This window comes from Musa acuminata, chromosome BXJ2-3 (assembly GCF_036884655.1).
Source record: "Musa acuminata AAA Group cultivar baxijiao chromosome BXJ2-3, Cavendish_Baxijiao_AAA, whole genome shotgun sequence".
NCBI classification, from domain to species: domain Eukaryota; kingdom Viridiplantae; phylum Streptophyta; class Magnoliopsida; order Zingiberales; family Musaceae; genus Musa; species Musa acuminata.
In genome coordinates, this window is record NC_088340.1 from 10,204,458 (window position 1) to 10,223,285 (window position 18,828).

Sequence of the window (18,828 nt, forward strand, 5' to 3'; positions counted from 1 at the left end):
TTGTTGGATAGATAAGAGAATTGGGGTACTCGGTTTCGCTCATTCTCTTAAGAGTTGAGAAGGCAAAGGTTACTTGACTTCGCCCGTCTCCTCGAGGTTGTACTCCATGCATCGAGCTGGTTACTGGCCTTCGCTTGCTCTTTGCTCACACTTCTGAAGCACTTGAAGTGTTTGCACTCCTTGTGTTGAGTTAGCTACTATGATTCACCTTCTCAATGTCATCGAACTTCTGGAATGCAGGAAGTTTTCACCCCAACTTGGAGTAATTCTCTAATAGATTTAGTCACCTCTAGGATTGTACCATCTTCTCCATCAACCCTGTAGCCTACTCCCATAAGTAGCGAAGGTACAACACCGCGTACTGCCTGCTTCGTTCCTTGGTCGTGCACTCTTGCCTAACCCAAAGTCCTTCACTTTCGGCTATCTTGATGAGAAACTCATTGACATCGGTCTTACGAAGTTCCTTGGCCTCTGCCCTTCAGCCTTGTCTCGGTACTTGGAGATTGCCTTTGCATGCTCCACCTCCTCGGCCCCTTTCACGACCAAGCGCTCTCCCTCCATGAGAGCAAGGGATTAATGACTTTCACGAAAATCTCACCTCTGCGATACCATGGCGCTGCCATGCCTATGGCCCTACTATCCGTCGTCTCGCATCTGCATCCCTTTTCTTCACGATCAGTAAATATGTCTCCGTGGCACTCCTCTGAGTCCACCTATATTCTAACTAATGCTTAATTTTGGGTAGCTAAGTCCTTCTGGACTCGTCGTCGCTTCTTCGCCCCATTTCGACCCTCTGCTTCAACACCTCTGTGTTCTCCAAGCAGTCTATTTGGTCGATGGAAAGACAGATTATAACTCCCATGCATGGCCTCTGCCATCACGTTGTAGGGTTTGCACCGATTCTGTTCTCCTTAGCTTCCTAGGTAGCAACGTTCGTTTACTCGGCCTTGTCCTTTGACTTGCCGGGCTCCCTTAAGCGAATATGAGCTCTGGAGCAGTCCAACTCTCCAGCCGCTTCGATCATACCTCTGCATGATCAAGTCCCTCCCATGGAACTCAGTGTACTTGCATTCGAACTTTTCCCTTGGTGGACCACAGCCCCCATATGCTGATGACCAAGGTTTTCATCCGATGCAAAATTCGATGCACGTACAGAAGACCCGCCTCTGCGGTACCATGGCCTTCGCTCCTTGAATCCATAGCCCTTCTTGCCATCGTGTTGTTCACCTAAGTGGAGCTTCCAGTAGCTCCCGATCATACCTCCGTATGATCTAGTCCCTCACAGGACTATGTCGTGTGTATCGCATTGCCACGAACTGTTCCACCATGATCCGCTGTACCATGTCGCCTCCTAGTGACATCTCTATTGCATTCTGATCCTTGTGGGAAGAACTCGAATTGTGAACCCTCCATGTGTGGCCTCTGCCAATACATCACAGGGTCTCTTCCACCTTCGATTTTGTTCGCTCATTTGGCAATCGACCTTCATCCACCCACTCTTGGGTCACACCTAGATGAAGCACCGCTCTAGGATAATCCTTCGCCTAGTAGCTCCCAAAGTCCCCCGACTTCGCTGCAATTAGTGCACCATTGTCTGGATCCTGGGCCTCTACCCCTACCAGCACAATCTCCGCTGCACACCGCTTCCTTCATGGCAACTTGAATGGCAACACTATGGCATATTCTTCAAGAGTACCCACCTCTGAGTCCTCTTGTCCTGTGCTAAGGCCTTCTGAACCTAACTTCGCCTCCGCAAATTGAGTTGCCTTAGTTCCTCCATCAAATGCTTCTCCGAGATAAGGTGCATATGCCCAGAAGCTCCCTTCGTCTTCGGCACCATGCAAGATGAGTCCGCTCCGTCAGAATGAAGGACCCATGGAACAACATGATCCTACTCTTGCCTCTGCAAGAGTTCATGTCCTTAACCTCTGTCTAAGGAAAGCACTGTGCCTCTGCTCCATGTTCCAACTTCTATGCTGGCTCCCTTCATGCGGCTTGGGTGCTTCGCCAAGTTACACCCAAGTTGCTCCGCTCCTCGTTTTTGCATTGAGTTGATGGTGGCCCTCGCGCTCATCATTCCACGGGTCAGCCCTCCCTTGAGTCCGATCTCCATATCGACTCCAAGTGTGCCTTCATTTGAGTTGCTTTGGATCGCTCCCCCACTTGATCTCGCAATGCATCCACCAATGCATTCTCTCAAGCGATATCATACGACGACTCCTCGCCGCCTGCTCAGTCCATTGAGCTTCGTGGAGTTGTTGTTTGTTGAGGTACTCCTCCTCAACATGTGAGGTCCGTCTCACATGATTCTCCCCCTGGAGAGCCGAGACTTATCCCTCCAGGATAACTGTCCCGTTGGAGCAACATCTCTCTTCGTTTCGGAGACCACCATCCCCTTGGACTACTCCGATCTGCTGAACAAACTGTGCATTGTTCTGCCTCCTGCAAACGCACTTGTTAGATTGCGACTCCACGTCAATACAGCCCCCGCTGCACCACTCAAAGCCTAGCAACATGCTAAACTCGTTGCACACTTCAGCCTCCTACGGACGTATCCTTCACATGTCGAAGAGAAAGTTCCAATGCTCCATGGCGCCGAGTTTCGGTCGCCTTGGGATGGCCACGAACATTCTATCGTCCGCATACAAGTCCATGCATGAGTACTAAATTCTTCGAGTTAGCAATTCCCCTCACCTCTATGAGCTTTGCATAACTCTTTTGGTCGTTGAGCAACTCATTCCACCTTACATGGTCTCATCCTTTACCAAGTGCCTCGCTTGCCTTGAGCACCATCAAGTATAGTTGTCAACGTTGAGGCATAGCTCAAACTCAGCCATCCCAACCTTTTTGCGCTCCGCATTCTTCCAAGCTTGCCTGTTCTTGTGGTGCCTCTTGCGCGAAGGGTTGGCCATTCCTCTGAATGCCAATGTCAGATGCCCGCTCCTCCGAGCGACTCCTTTTCCCTCCATCTCCATGCCTGTTTCCCCCCAAACGGTCATGCGTGTGCTGACTGCCCTCAACACAGCCCCGCTTGGTCCCCCACGTTTGCATGCTAAGTGTTTCTATGAGTGCTTGTCCCTCTCTGATACCATCTGTCACGGACTTAGTTGGTTTTGCCTAAGTCGTGCGGTACCCTTGCGTGTCCGTCCGTAAAGGTCAACCTCCCCGAAGCCTCCCATGTCCCTTAGGACCCACAAAAGAGAGAACGGGTTAGAGAAAATGCCTCAATCGGGATCCACAAGCAAACATCTCCGAAAAAACACTTCATAGACAATGCGAATTACAAACAGACTTTACAAGCTCTGAACAATTGCACAACAAAAGGGTAAAATGGTCCATTACAGATCGAAAATCTCTCACACGTGTCCACATGACACAACCTTTATTTACAAGCCTAAAGCGGCCACCAACCTAACTGAAATGAGACTATTAAGCCTTTAGTCGTCCCTCTACATGTTGTACAAAGCATGAACATACCAAAAGACACGGATATACATAAGCATTACATCAAATATCCTATTTAGAAGTTTGTCCGTGACAAGTCGGGGTGGAAAAAAAGGAAACAAACCACTTACTCAATCTACGAGGGGCCTAAGTTGGGAATCCCTGACCCAGGGTCTGTGTGCAGGAACACGACTCCCCCCGAATCGGCTCAATCACGCATTGGAGACGCGACCACCGCGATCTCTGATCCAGCTCGGTCTCGGCACTTCCTCCAATCGATCGAGAGACGTACTCTCGAGCGTCAGGAACTCTAGGCATCGACCCGTGGACCAAGTCGTGCTGACTCCTCGATCATGACGCGTGAGTTCATCAATATTTTCCTTAAATTATAACTTTTTTATTAAAACTAATGCCTCTTTTATGAGTCCTAAAATATTTCTGGGTTTGACTTTAGTCATCAAGAATAGATAGGGCAATCCGGTGGCCGTAGGCTGTGGGTCCGTCAAGCTGAAAGTTCAGTTATTTTTGGAAACCTTTCATTTTGCTGTTGGAAAGTGCTTCGGAAACGTCTGGCTGCCTCAATTTTGTCAAAGCTCTCACCGGTCTTATTTCAAAGAGAGGACCCCCCAAAAAAAAAAAGGAAGGCTGATGCCATAATCTATGCTTTGATATTCGTTAAGGCCACGTGTCCGCTTGAGTTAATCCTTCTAAACATCGGACGATCTTCCATCGCGGCTACGTAGCGACGCGACAAGAAAGGAGGGAAAGGTGAGAATAGAAAGGGATGCCGGTGGAGATTGACGTCAACTCCTCCGTCCTCGACGACGATTTCATCGGCCACCTCCTCGGCCTCATTCCCCTCACCAGCGACGACGCCATGCCCGTGCGCTTCTCCCGGGACTGCGACGCCTGCGACGGCGATGGCTCGTGCGAGTTCTGCTCCGTCGAGTTCTTCCTCAGCGTCCGCTCCGACTCGGACCACACCCTCGACGTCACCAGTGCCGACCTCCACACAACCAACCCCCGCGTCTGCCCCGTCGACGTCCCCGCCAAGGCCCCGTCGTCCGCCGAGCAGAAGTACTCACTCTCCCTCCGTATCATATTCTACTCGACCTCGTTCCCACCTTTTAGTATATCAGATCGTAAACCCTAGACCCGACTTTTTGTGTTTCATGCTTAAACCCTTAAACCTACGAAAAGATTTTAGGAAGATGCGGGTGGGACGCCTAATGCAAATGATATCGGTTTGGATTGAACGTCTTGAACCTCCCAAGTCTTGGAACCCTAGTTCTATGCGCCGCTCCTTTTATGTAGTTCATCATTTTTGCACAGTGTTTTGCATCACAATGTCTGCGCTATACGTTTTCCCATCGTTATGTCATCGATGGACGTGACAAATGATAAGCTGTTTCACAGCTAAGTGAACGAGTAGGCACGTTTCCTGTTGATTGGTGTATTTAAGCTCTGTGATCCTTTTCTGTTGGGACTATTGTTCTGTATTGACAGATCTTAAAATCTGGGTTTCATGGACAGGAAAGGGATAGGGATGCAAAAGCTTTCCGATAGATATAAACCATTATGTACCGGCTGTATCAAAGGCCAAGTCCGTGTCTTGTTAGAAGAGATTAGATAGCAACTTCCTAAGCATATAAGAAAAGAACCTTTAATGGTTGGCGAAGACACAGAAAATTAAGGATCTAAATTGGCCTTGTTGGCTTTGTCATCTTGTTGTATTATATTTTGGTGATAATAAGGTGTTTGCTCAAGTTATAACTATGTTTGATTCTTGGTGAAAAAAAGAGAACGCTTGTTGGTCGTATATGATTACAGTCACAAGCGTTGGGGCTTATTAACTTTATTTTCTCATTTCTGTCTGAATTTTAATTGTAAATCATCAATTTAATTTCTGTTGCATATACTCTGACTTGAGGATGATGCTACTCGATGTAGAGCATTATGTCACCTCTTTCACCGTAAGACTCTGGTTTTGATCCTCTTCTGTTGTGATGATAATGATATTAGTGGAGCCTTTAGACATCATAGGTGGATTGCGTGGCCAAAATAATCTAATTTTTTATGTTTCGACTTCCTTTATCACTGTGGTTGTTGAGGAGAAAATCTGTTTTCCTGGTTTAGTCAATTTCTTGGAAGAAACATGAAATCGAAACATAATGTGTGAATTAAATATTGTGGAAGTTCTTTTTAATTTAGATGAGCTTCTGATGTTGTTGGGATCTTAATCGACAATTGGTAAAAAATCAGATTTTGTAGTTGGTTTCTGGATGTATTTTGATCTATTCATAGTCTGTTATTCTTGTGTTTATGGTAGGACTAAAATTTCTGTGTGTCGGATTAAAGTTGCAAGACCAAAATTGTCATGTTTGGATAGTAGTCTCGCTATGCCATACAGTGATGTCTTCCTTATAGCAGTAGCTCTTTGGATCCATAGATTGTCATTGAGAGAAACATAAATATTTTCTCAAGGTTTGTATCTAGTATTTGTATGACTACAATGTAGTGGATCATTTACTTGTCAGACATGTTGCTATCATAATGGTGTGAGGACTAAAGCCTAATTTATGCCATCATGTTATCATTATGTATTGTTCATTCCGAGGTACAGATAATTCCAAGTGCTAAAAGATGGTTTTGTTGTTGGATCTACTAATATGGTAGGTATCCTTTGGCTGTTTCTACACCATTGCTACTTTACCAATTGCCAGCTCCAACATGTACTTAGACGCCTTTATTTCACTGTTTTTCCTGATGATGTTATCTTTTGCTTCTGATGATCGTAGCTTTGTTACTAGCGGTGTAATCATTGTGAAGTTGCGTCGTGGACAAGAGCTGAAACTTAAGGCAGTTGCTAGAAAAGGGATTGGTAAGGATCATGCCGAGTGATCACCTGCTGCAACTGTTACATTTATGTATGAACCTCAAATACACAAACAAAGATCTGATGGAAAAATTGACAATCGAAGAGAAGAGAAGTTGGGTCGCGAGCAGCCCTACAAAAGTCTTTGGCATCGATCCGAATACTCAACAGGTTAGTTTTCTTGTTAATTCCTAAAATTTTATTTCATTTGGAATCGTCTTGGAATTCAACACAGTTGAGTTCCAGTTCGTTCTTGTGGATCAAGCTTTTGTGGATCTTGAGTTGGTCTGGAGCTGCGGAGCAGACTCCTTCAGTTTGGTAGTAGGGATCCTTTCTCTAAAGCAACTCATTAGTTAAAAAATGCATTTTCTGCTCTTAAAATTATTTAATAGAAATCATACAAACAATGCATCTTTTCTGTTGATCTTGTGCAATACCATCACATGGATTAGGTTTCTGGACAACTGTGTAATGAATGGGGTTCTGAAATTTAGCAATCGGATCGGTATCGGAATTTCAATTTTTTTTTTCTCTGGTTGACCTGATCAGGAAAATATTATTAACATTATCAGAACAGGTTTTGTCATTAAACCTCAGCAAGTTCTTTGCTTCCCTTGCTCTTCTAGTGCTAATGTTTTTCTTTCCACGGATGGTTACATAATAATGTGATAAATCAGAGGTTTCATTCAATAACTTACGATTTCTATGAGATCACTTGACGGATATCGATTGATATAGTTTTTCAGATCAATTGCTAATCCATGTAACATTAGTGGCCAGTTCTTCAGTGCAGAAACTGAATAAAATGGAGGAAATGCTATAGAATGGTATTTAGGTTCATCTTTCGGAAGACAGCGCATGCGAAGGTGATAATGCTACATAATGTTTTAGGTATTTATTTATCTGACCTCTGAGTAAATCAGGGGATGCCACATAAGTTGCAAACTTCATAAGGTGAACTTGTAGATTCTAATCCTTATAGAGCTTATCAAAACCACCGTTATGTATGTTTGATAATAAGTTCATCTGAAGGCCTATCCAGATTGTTTTCTAGCGTTGTCTCTCATTCTTTTTCTGTTGGTATTGTTCTTCTCCTTTGTAGACTGAGACTTCATAGCTGAAGTGCCATTGGTGAAGTAAAAGGCTTCAGACAGTTTCTCTAAAATGTAGGTAGCCATAAATTATGTCCGGCAGCCTGTGCTGTGAAGTTATTAAGATCTTCTAATTTGAGTTTTGCATGTCAGGTGGTGATATATTGATCCTGAGGCACAAGAAAGCAGAGGCGATGGGGAAACCGGGGCTTGTCGAGATCTATGCCAAAGTAGAATTGACAGGTGCTCGACGATGCCCCGAAGCAGAAGAAGCCTCTGCTTGGGAATGTATGATTCCGGCTAGTGGGTCTCGATACATTTCCTCGGACATGCATGCAAGTGTTGTATTGTCCTAAATCAGTGAGGTAATGGTAGTCAAATGAATGTCCTGCTTACATTATTCGCATGATTAATATTTTGATCTCATTCCCTCATGTGACATCAGTTGCATTAGGTGACGCATCTCGCCTCTGTCAACTTAATGAGCCACCCGGTCAACGCGGATCGAAACGTTTGCCGAGGCACATTAACACCCTACTTAGGCTTGATCCCTCACGCCACGTCAACGGCAATGTCAGACACTATCAGAAGTACGATCATGCTCCCTACGAGCAGGCACATCATGCAACGGTAATTCTTACTATAATAACCCTTACGTTTTGAAGGAAAAGGGAGACGAACCAAAAGAAACCCCCTTCACCTTACACTAACTTGATCGTCTGTGGGGTCGGGCTGAGCTCCCCGACCCGATCTTTGTGCAGGTGCGAAGGCCGAGGTATCCCGCTAAACGCCCAGGTGAGGAGTTTCTTTTCGGAGGAAATGGCGATCCCGTCCCGATCGGACCATCGTAATCGATCAGCTCAGTAGTCTCGAGAAACGTCCCAAGGAGATCCCCCATCATCCGGATCCGAACCAGCCGCGTCGACCCCAAGGCCACGGCTCCAGATTGTTTCCCATGACAACAGAACAAGATCATCGACTCCCGTCATTCTGTTCGAAGCCCCTCATGCTGCTACGTTCGTGAGGCTTATCGTGGGGAGCGTTTGCACCGGTGTGGCATTCTGCCCAAACCTTCCGACTCAATCATAGCGAAGAATCTATTGCTTGTTTGTCAGCCAAGAATTCAACATGCTCGTGTTCGTTGTACAGCGCAATCATGCCTTCCCCATGAATCACGCAACGCATGCAAATGGCCCCAACCGCATTCAGATACCTCCATATACGAAGTGCCGCTGCACAACCTCCACGGCGGTAGGCCCATCCCTGTCCTCTCTCCCTCCCTCTCTCATCCATCTCTTTCGACCACATGCATGGCAGCCAACTCAACGCTCTTCAAGGTTCACGACATTCACTCATCATGAGAGAGAGGGAGAGCGAGAAGGTAACTGTTACTAAAGTTGAGGGGCATCAGTGCGTCCTGATGGAACTCACGCAAGGCCTATGACTAGCTGACTCACGAACAGTGTACGCGGGACAATAGACGAAGACGACTCGCCCTTCTGCTGCTGCTCTGCAAGATGGCTCAGACAGCCTCTTCCGCGTGCATTATTGCGATTGACTGAGCGAGGTTTCCTCGTCGCCTGCAGTAGCTATTAATATCCGCCGAAATGGGACACCGGTGCTCAAAACCCGTGAACTACATCACCCACCCCAGCATTCCTTCCCCACTAAATTGGCACCGACACTTAACAGATCGAACACCTCGTCTAAGAACGCAACACGTCGAGCTCGGGAACATTGCAGCATGCAGAAGCAGCTTACAACTTGGCGGTTTCTTTATATTAACTTTCTTCTGCGTAATGAACTCGAGTCGTCCTCGGAAGGGGAAGGAGCGAGGCGGGGGAGGAGGAACGGGTCAAAAGCGGGAGTTCGGCCACCGTATGATTCGCGTGGGCCGCACAGGCCGAGCTTTTGCTGCCGCTTCTGTGGGACAAAAAGAAACCCACCATGGAAAGAAGACAGAGTGCAGCGTAAAGAAAGCTGGAAGTGTTGCCTCCCTCTCGACTCACAGCTTCCAAACCCCGCGCGCCCCCCCCCCACCACAACCCCACCCACCAAACAGGACTTTCCCTCCTTTCGATCCCCACCTAACTCCGTCGTCTTCTTTCTCTTCCTTGCTCGGGCTGGTTTGTGTGCATGGCCATGCCTGCTTGTTTCCTATGCGTGTACCGTCCGAAGAGCTTTCACTGTTCCGCAATCATGCATGTGGAAGACCACGCCATTAAGAGATCTCAACCACTGCATGCATGCAACTCCAGTCGCACTGACTCCATCATTAACACCGATAGGATTGGAATTTCGAAAGCAGGGGGAGGTTGCACTCGATTCTCCACACTCCCCTCAGCCATTAACGCCGGATCACGAGTGCCACAGTTCTACATGGTAGCTAATGATACGAGAAAAGATGGCTAAGGTGTACGCCTCGTTGTCCACGTACCACACATTGCAGCAGCAGTCCCTGGTCAACGAGTCAACGTTACAAATAAAGATGATAGGTTGGTGTTTATGTAGAACGTATCGATTGATTACACTTTTATAGTCGATTACATTAAAAAGGAGTGATGAATGAAGAACATGAGAAGCAGCTTTTTTTTCCGCTAATTGAATGCTACCACACTTTTGAGCTTGTAAGGTGGGTCGTACCGTCAGGCCATGGTGGGTTGTTGGTCGTAACACAGCCACTGAAACCCAGTAAAGACTGTGGTCCCAAATCCACCACATAACTGTGACATCCAAAGGATGATCTGCGCAGATTCCAAGAACAAAAGACTGCATGCATGCATTTTGTGGTCTCGTGACGCTGCAAATCACGACTGCTACCTCCCAACATGCAGATGTATATATATCTATTTCACACATTTAATGATTTCTAATGCGTGGAGTAATCATCCGTATTTGGATGCTTTGTTTGTGTTGGTGGACTTCTGCCGCCTCCAGTCCTGGTCGAGAGCTAAAGAAAAGAAGAGGACTGTGTTGGAGGACGCAGTCTGAGTCCTTCCCTCCTCTCCATTTCCTTTTCTATCATTATGAGCTGTATGAATGGCGTCGAAGCTAAGATCTGCCGCAAAAGAAGGGCGATTTGTGCCTCGGAGCAAGCGATGATGAGAAGCACAGCAGGAAAAGGTCGAGCAAAGCATCACATGGAGGACGATTAAATGCGCATCGTCTGGCAAATCGAGGCCGCCTGAAGGACTTCATTTTCTGGTTAGATTAAGCGGTGGACTGAAAAAAGTCCCAATGGCCAGACTTTGAGAGTTGGGGCATCAGTCTCCTCTCATTAAGGTCAAAGCCTACAAAAGCGCTGGCAAATCCTCCCATTAACTAAAGTTCTTGTTCTCTCCTAAACTCCTTTATGTTTTCCCTCCATACATCCTTGCGTCTCTCCCAAACTTTGGGTGAACAGGGACGAGCAGTGAGAGCTGGAGAGTGCAAACGCTCATGGCCTAACATTGACAGACAAGTGGTCGAAGCTATTGCTATGGGTCATTAAATATGCGTCCTTTTCCTTGTACCAACCAGTGATGAAGAACGTCGAACGAGAAAGAGAACACGAGGTCTTACAGGGGAGGAAGGATGATGAGCGAGCGATGTGATGAGCACTGATAGGACAACAAGTTGCTTGACGCACGGTAGGAAAGAGTAACAGAGGTGCTAAGATATCTTCTCTATATAATTTAAAGACGAAAAGAACAATGCCATCCATCTCTGCTTCTTTCTCCCTGTCATACACTCGTCGTCGAGATCTCCTCCTTGGCCCACGACCAGAATTGCTCACAAGAGATGCGATCCACTGGCCTAATGGCGGAGATGGAAGGCAGTCTGCTTCTTCTAAGATCATTAGGCATAACCTCGACTGGTAATACTTAAGACTGAAACAGGACCGACACCTTCGTCGCTGACTCCCTCTTCCCCAAAGGACTCGTCGATGCTGCTGCCATGGAGCCTCTTGAAAGGAGGAACCTCGGGCGAGGACGGCGCAGACGAAGGCCACGTTGCCCATGAGTCGCACGAGCTCCCGCAGCTGAAGCAGGAACCGATCACCCCACTGGGACTAGGCGGCGATGAGCAGCGGCAGAAAGCGGAAGAGGATTGCTTGCGCTTGTGGCCGATGACGCCGGTGCCCGTCGATTCCAGAATTAGCTGATGGCATTCGCCGAGTGTTTCCTGTGGAAGTGATTTGCCCATCAGCACAGTACAGTACGATAACGAAACAGAGCCAAGGAAGAAGAGGACAAAAAGATCCAACCTTTGGGGCGTTGAGAAGGGAAATGAGGTGGCGGGTCCCTGGAGACTCCGCCGTTGTGCCGCCTCCGTCGCCGGACTCCGTCGCTTGGAGCAGTGCGGCCGCTGCCCACGCCGATGCCGGATAGCCAACCCATCTCCAGTCTTCGATAAATAAACCAATAATTGAAGGAAATGGTAGCAAAAAAATCGAAACTTTGACAGAAAGGCCGCGTTTTGATGATAACTCACCTGCTATTACGGAGAGAAGAGTCGCTTGGCACCTCCTCACCAACTGCCGGGTGCGGGCGGCAATGCCGGCGGGGGCGGAGCCAGTATTGGCGCTGTTATCCTTCGGAAAGAGCCGGGGAAGGAGGTGGTCGATGAAAGAGAGAGGGGTGACCGGATTCATCCTCCAGCCGAGGGCGGCGAGTACCAGGAACTCCATCCGCCTGATGGTCTTGGGCTCGAACAGGAATCCGCCCTCCTCCGCCACCGCCTCCACCGGTGCAGGCACCTGGAGGTCAAGCAGGAGAGGGACGTGGGTCTCCTCCACTTTCGCCGCCAACGAAAGGCACGCCACGGCCGCAAGCCGCCCCATCCACGGCTTGTCGTCCTGGAGCCGGAGCAGCCTGCCGCCGGCAGCGCGAGAGAGGAAGCACCGGTCGAGGTAGTTCACAGCGAGCAGCGCCGTGAGAGCGGAGAAGTCGTGGGTCGCGGCGGTGCGCGTGACCCACTCAACCGCCTCCTTTCTCGCCGACCGGAGGTAGGAGCCGCCGCCGTCGAGAACGAGTTCACGCAGGGCTTCCCCTTCTTTCGCCGCGAGAGAACAGAGCACCTCCGCCCACTCCTCCTCGGCCTGTTCCTCCGCCGCCGAGAGGACGTGGCGCTCCGTCTCCCGGTCCTCGAGCAGCGGCAGCGTCGGTTCCGCTCGCTCTTCATCTTCTTCCAACTCCAAGCTCTCTTCTCGGCAGTAGAGGAGATCGAGGAGAGATAAAAGAGCCATTTTTCCCTTCTTCAACCCGCTGGAAGAAGAGCCGTTGGGCTTTGTTCATTATACTAAGCAAAACAGTAAAAAGACAGTGGTAGGATGCCGAGAAGCAGAGAGAAGAAGAAGAAGAAGATAGTTGGTGCTCCTCTTCTCCATTCTTCTCTGGCTCTTTTCTCCTCTTTTATCCTCGTGTTCTCCACGCTCGCCGCTATTGTCTTGGCTTCTTCTTCTTCTTCTCTCTTCTTCTGCAGCAGTGGCAAATGAAAGGGAGCGTTGGCCTTTTTATTATCGATATGCGCAGAGTGAGCTTTCGTCCTCCTCCATTTCTTTCATCCTTTATCACTCTCACAATATATACAGGTCATTTATTTTCTATATATATATATATATATAGAAAATATATGTATATCATAATCTAAATATATGTATGTACATAATCTAAATATATATCATATAATATTAAAATCCGGAGGGGATAGATATCATGATAGTGTTTGGAATCACAGTTTTAATTTCGTGTTTTTAATATCGAGAACAGAAAACCTTTCTTATTCGCGTGGGACGAAAACAAGGCGTTAAAGCCGCACAACACAAGTAACCGTTGCCGCTATTAGCTGAGAACATCGATTTGCTTTTCGTAGTTAATGCTGATGGTTTAATACACACATCAATTCGATACGTACCACTTCATAGTGAATAGTCTTACCCGATATACGCAATGGGACATTTAATCGAGTACAATCCTGCATCATTTCTTCGTCGTGTTCTCTGCACCATTACTGACGTTATCAGCGCTAATCCTGAAGAAAGAGGTGCGAAGTGTTCGACGCAGGAGGTTAATGGAAGCCATGAATGAGACGACAAGGTTGAGGGCCACCCGTACCTCTCTCCCACTCCCAAGAATCCGAATAGTTAACATGAATCGGCAAGTTCGTCTTGTGCCTATGACAACCCACATTTATTGTGACATTGTGTTGGTTTCCAAGTTTCAAGAATGGCTTTGAATGCGCTCTCGTACCTCTCGAATGGCCTTCATGATGAGGTAGGTATTCCAGAGATGGATGGATGGATGGATGGATCGATCGATCGACACAAGACGAGTTCGGACGCCCATTGTTTTATAGATGAACAACATTTTACAAGGCATGGTCTGATTGCTTGTTGATCGCGATATGTAAAGTCTCTGACGGGCAAACCGCGATTGACACTGCATTAGTCCACCGAGTTGCGTCTGTACTCGGTGATCAGCAGAAGCAGCCCCCACAGAAAAGCTACAAAGCATCCCAAACATCAGCTTCAAAGAAAACGATGAGGCTGCTCTTTCAGCTCAAAGACTGCGAGTCAGCGTAGCAGCAGCAGCAGCCCGTCTCATGAAAACTGTGCCATGCTTCTAATGGGGAACACCTCTCTGTGCGTTGCCACTGGAGACAGCAGAGGAAGAAAGACAACTCGGGTTACCATGTTCCTTTGCTCTTCTTCCTTCTTCTTCTCCCGCCACCCACTCTCTCTCTCTCTCTCTCTCTCTCTTGGTTGATCCTCTTTTGAAAAGAAAAAGATGACCAGTAGACTTGATAGGATTGCAGTAGTTGTTCTGTCCAAGTCTTCATCAACTATCTACTTTCTGCCACGCCTAAAAGAACTCTTAATTGCTTTATTAATCAAGATGATGAACAAAGAAAGGACGGTGAAACCTATTCCTTTCGACACAAATACATGCACATAAAAATTGTACGTCCTGCCGAAGAACAAGTAAGAGGCCAACATTTATCTTGGGAAATTGCAGAATGGGAGGATGCCCAAAGATTGTACGTGAGAGCTGCATCAGTTAACAGCAGGCAAATAGGTAGACCTTTTGTTACGATGAATGCTGCTGGATGAACCCGAAACAATGCATCTTGAATCAGGTTCCATGTCCACTATGAGTTCCACCTTGACTCAATTTATAGAATAAGCATCTTCAAGTCGACATCTGTAGAATATGAGCACCACCAAGAGCTAGACCATTATCAGGGATTTGCGACATCAGCTTTGCGTGTAAGAATGAAGCTCTGGTGAGAATATAGTAATATCGACAAATTAAATCTGTTGCCGCGATTGATACAGTAAGAACCTTGGATGCTGTACACAGTTTGTAACTTCTGACTCCTGGTGAAGCTACTTCCATGGCGGATCACGTTTCTGATGGGGGATAAATAGTGAGTATAAAAATCTCCATGTGAAGGATCATACTCTTGAGTAGTTCCTTTACATGTTGTTACGGGCTAGAAATAATGCATCGGTAAATACCTCTTGCTGGAATTACTCTTCCTGCAAGACAGATACTCGTGTATCCGCATGTGGTTCGCGTTTCTTTTTGCTGCGAGAGCTGCGTTTAGACCTGGAAGATCTACCCTTCTTTGAAACACGTTTTTCAACAAGACTCTTGTCATTTGCCATCTGTTTGAATGGAAGGTCAGGAGGTGCCTCGGGCCATGGACTTCGCTTTGCAGGAACCACAATTTCCAGAGGAGGATCTATCACCCATCTGCAGACAAGAAAAATCCTATAAGCTAACAAGAAAGGAAAACTTACTGATACGGAAACATAATCTGATTATCCGAGTAATTTCTTTGCAAACTTTCGATGAAATTTCATGTGAAATCCGTATGAGAAACCAAATTCCATTCATCAGAGCAAATAATTCATGCAGTTCTTTACATCAGCCAACTATTATGCGACCCAAATATCTAATTCCTTTAGAGACTCATACTCCAACAAAATTGACAGTGCAGCATCTAGTAATTCTGTTTCCTAGTTCTTACACAAGAGTTGTCAGATTTGCAACTACCAGTGACACTCTTCAGCTTAAATCAACCACAAGACTCCAAGCAAAAGAGAACAACAGAAGATTCAGTTTCATCACCAGACATCTGAATCTTTTGCCAGGACTTTAACCATATCGCAGCTTCCTAATTGTACTCCAAAAATTACCGACCTTATGTTCATCAACTTGATACTCAGTGGAAATCAAGATTGATTAAAAGTCCACCATACAGGGCAATCAAATGATCATGATGAGGATGAAAATGCATCAGTTTGAAAAATGTACACTCTTGTATAAATTGGCAGGTTGAAAAGTTATTTGAGGTGGAGATGAACACGATCAGACTCATCTACTTGCTGGTTAAAGAAAAGAGATGTTGCAAGGAAAACATGAGAATTCTTAATGTTTCTGATCCCTTCATCCAACAAAACGAGAATCATTTGACAACTTCTTAAGTCTCAAGTATATTCAGGATTTGGAGGTTGGTTTCCTCCAAGGATGCTAGGCTACATTCGAATTTGCTCTGGATAAGATCTGCAAAATCTAATCATTCATTGCGGCCCCAGCTCAAAGTGAATCTAAATCACCAGGGCCCTTACAATTAAGAGTCCATGACGAATCATGATTAAGTTACCTTCATCTATTTTCATTTTCCAGACCTTCAATATGTACTTGCTGTATTTAGTCCCTCTTCTTAGAATTGCAGAGAACAAAATCGGCAAATGGAAAAGGGTAATATAAATCAAATAAACATAGAGAGCCCATTCTCCAAACAACATTTGTAATCTTAAATCATATGGGTAGAGAAACTTATGATAATAAAAACTGCGAATGATGCACAAAATACTATTGAAATTAGAGGAGATGAGCATGGAAAATTGCTGTTCAATTTATCTCCTTCCACAAACGCCGTTAGCTGCAAGAAGACTCATTATCTAAAGGATAGTACATAAGCACATGGCATACACATTGTACAATTTTTTAGCTTGCCCGAAAATGCAATCAACTTTTTTTTGCTCAAGAGCTTCAATAAATTTAGCCACAAATCTACTAGCTGAGAACTTGAGCTAATTTATGAAATCTGAAGAGATGACTATAAATACATCAGATGTTTAACTTGGAACAAATTCTTTCGACATCATCAGGCTAGGAATTTTTGTCACACTAGCTAAGCGAAAATTTGGCACAATTATGAAGTGGAAATTTGCAACGCCAAACCTGTCATGGATTGGGATGTGATGACAGCTTACGGATATTATTATCTAGAAGCTAAGCATCTGCCTGAATCAGAACATGCCTTTTACGAGGAAGCCAAATCAACAAGAAACCAGATAACATTATCACTCAGATGGGATTCGTGAGACTAACCTTGCAGGGAACTTGCTATCATAGCGTGCTTCGGCCCGAAGCCACCACAGAAGAACCTTCTTCCCGCAATTGCCAATTGGCTCCACGGATGATGCATCCTTCAACATATCCAGCGGGCTCTGCACCTCCTCCCCGCTAGTCCCCACCTCTTCTAGATCTCGAACCCAGTCAGGCTTCCCCTCCGCCTCCTTCCACAGCAATCTCGAGTTCATTACAAACCCGGCCCACTCGAGTTTCGTTGGCACTACCGTCATCCCATCGCCCACAGTGGCGGCAGCTTTTTTGGCGTATGGCAGAGAATCGAAGGTGTGCCAACCGATCAGTTGGCCCGAGGAGTTGCATGCCGGGCCTTGGATCGGCAATGGTGAATTCTTCTGTGTCTCCCTCTCCTGCCTCCGCGACGTTGTCTGAGGAGCAGCGGGATGTGCCAGAATTCCCACCGACAGCGCACCCATCCACTCCACCTTCTGAATCTCGTCGAAGAGCTCCATGGTGTGGATGTTGCTGTCGTCCGCGAACACGACGATCCCGTCCAACCGCCGCTCCCTGATCACTCTGCTCGCAGAAGACATGGGTCACGAGAAAAGTCTAGTGTTTGTTCAGGGAAAGGAAACCGTGGCAGCGCGTAAAGGCCAAACCCGAGGGCGTGGAGGCGCATGCGGGTCTCGAAGCGGTGACGGTCATTCCAGAGCACGGGCATCTTCTCGTTGAAGGCGAGGTGGATGACGGGGAGGCGCGAGCGGGCGAGCAGGGCGGAGGTCTCGTTGGAGACGCCGCCGGCCTCGACGACGAGCCATGTGAGGGGATGCGGGACGAGCATGAGGGAGTGGGCGAGGCCAGTGAGGTGGAGGGCCTGGAAGGTGCGGGCGTAGGTCGGGGTGACGACGAGGATGGGGCGGGATTCCTTGACGCCGTACTGGAGACGCTGCTCCTGCTGCACGCGGCTCAGGATCTCGTGGGCCCGCGCCACCTCGGCGGGGTCCGGGTGCGGCAACGGACGCACGCGTATGCCGTGACGGCCGGCGACGACGCGGCTAGAAGCGGCGATGGTGGGAGGCGGGGGAGGGAGTTCGGGCGGCGGCGGGGAGGGGAGAACAGCGGATGGGGGTTGGCGGAGGAGGTGTAGATGGTGGCGGTGGAGGTGGAGGGTGGAGGAGGGAGGGGCGGGGGAGAAGAGGAGGAGGAAGAGCAATCTTGAAAACCGAAACCCGGCAGCAGCGGAGAGGAGGCAGCATAGTACGTGGACGGCGGGCGAGAAGAAAACGCTCAGGGGCTTGAGGGGAGCGCCGTCCCCGGCCACGGCGCCACCCCCACCGTCGAGTGCGGTGGCGGCGGTGGGGAGCGTCCGAAAGGCGGTGGCGGTGGCGTTGTACGTCCGGCGGTTCGGGTGCTGCACCTCCGGCTGCTTCATCCCCCGGCCTCCAAGATCGGTATCCATTCTCTAATTTGCTCCGCCCGTCCGTTAGCTCGACAGCTACATATAAATGTATTGTAATCGACCGCAAAGCAGAAGTAAATGTGTTGTTTTTGAATCGAAAGGAACGAAGGACTCGACGCGAAGCACAAGAGACGAACGCGTGTGAGAGAAGTGGGGCCCGGACAGGGAGGCAATGAGAGAACGGGTGTGTCTGGCTTTTGACACCCACTTGGAGTGTTCCTTCTTTTGTTGGCGTGCTAATCACAACCCATGAGTGGGGTGGAAGTGCCCAACATCAACGGGGCGTGAGATTACGCATCTGCCTTGGTAGCCTCAGCTGAGTTCCTCATATTATTTGTCTAAATATGTCCAAGTATTTTTGCCCAAAAAATAAAGAAAAGAGCTCCTCACGGTGGTTACTTGTTTTTATTAAACGCACAATTATAAGCAGAGGAGAACATTTGGTGCATTAAATTGCGGCATCACCACACACTACTATTGTACCCTCGATTTGACCATGTCATAACCACCACCAGAGTAGTTCATGTGTTACCGTCCGAAAGCTGCGAGTCAAAATAATTTTTTCGTAGCAGTCACATTCGAGTTACTATCTCGGCT

General features: G+C 47.5%; 3 protein-coding genes and 1 long non-coding RNA gene across 6 annotated transcripts; 2 read left to right on the forward strand and 2 right to left on the reverse strand.

The window, feature by feature from the left end:
* The first annotated feature begins 4,228 nt into the window (after positions 1–4,228).
* On the forward strand, positions 4,229–5,026 carry LOC135606464 (DNA-directed RNA polymerases II, IV and V subunit 3-like). Its single transcript, XM_065097497.1, has one exon. The coding sequence runs from the start codon at positions 4,229–4,231 to the stop codon at positions 4,595–4,597; it is 369 nt and encodes a 122-aa protein (XP_064953569.1). The 3' UTR covers positions 4,598–5,026.
* A 1,222-nt stretch (positions 5,027–6,248) lies between these two features.
* On the forward strand, positions 6,249–8,569 carry LOC135606465 (uncharacterized). Of its 2 annotated transcripts, XR_010484821.1 has the most exons (4): positions 6,249–6,490; positions 7,422–7,485; positions 7,564–7,775; positions 7,856–8,569. It is a non-coding gene; the product is annotated as an uncharacterized LOC135606465 (long non-coding RNA). The 2 variants fall into 2 exon arrangements; XR_010484822.1 differs by lacking the exon at positions 7,422–7,485.
* Positions 8,570–10,967: 2,398 nt separating this feature from the next.
* LOC103978177 (cyclin-D3-2-like) lies at positions 10,968–12,931 on the reverse strand. The gene is made up of 3 exons (XM_009393881.3): positions 11,884–12,931; positions 11,657–11,796; positions 10,968–11,574 (listed from the first exon to the last, which is right to left on the reverse strand). The coding sequence occupies exons 1-3, from the start codon at positions 12,635–12,637 to the stop codon at positions 11,248–11,250; spliced, it is 1,221 nt and encodes a 406-aa protein (XP_009392156.2). The 5' UTR covers positions 12,638–12,931; the 3' UTR covers positions 10,968–11,247.
* Positions 12,932–14,253: 1,322 nt separating this feature from the next.
* Positions 14,254–18,303, reverse strand: LOC135607342 (probable beta-1,4-xylosyltransferase IRX14). Of its 2 annotated transcripts, XM_065099098.1 has the most exons (4): positions 17,432–18,303; positions 16,794–17,348; positions 14,909–15,146; positions 14,254–14,800 (listed from the first exon to the last, which is right to left on the reverse strand). In XM_065099098.1, the coding sequence occupies exons 1-3, from the start codon at positions 18,229–18,231 to the stop codon at positions 14,921–14,923; spliced, it is 1,581 nt and encodes a 526-aa protein (XP_064955170.1). In that variant the 5' UTR covers positions 18,232–18,303; the 3' UTR covers positions 14,254–14,800; positions 14,909–14,920. The 2 variants fall into 2 exon arrangements, with proteins under 2 accessions (XP_064955170.1, XP_064955169.1); XM_065099097.1 differs by having other exon boundaries at positions 14,254–15,146.
* Positions 18,304–18,828: the final 525 nt, after the last annotated feature.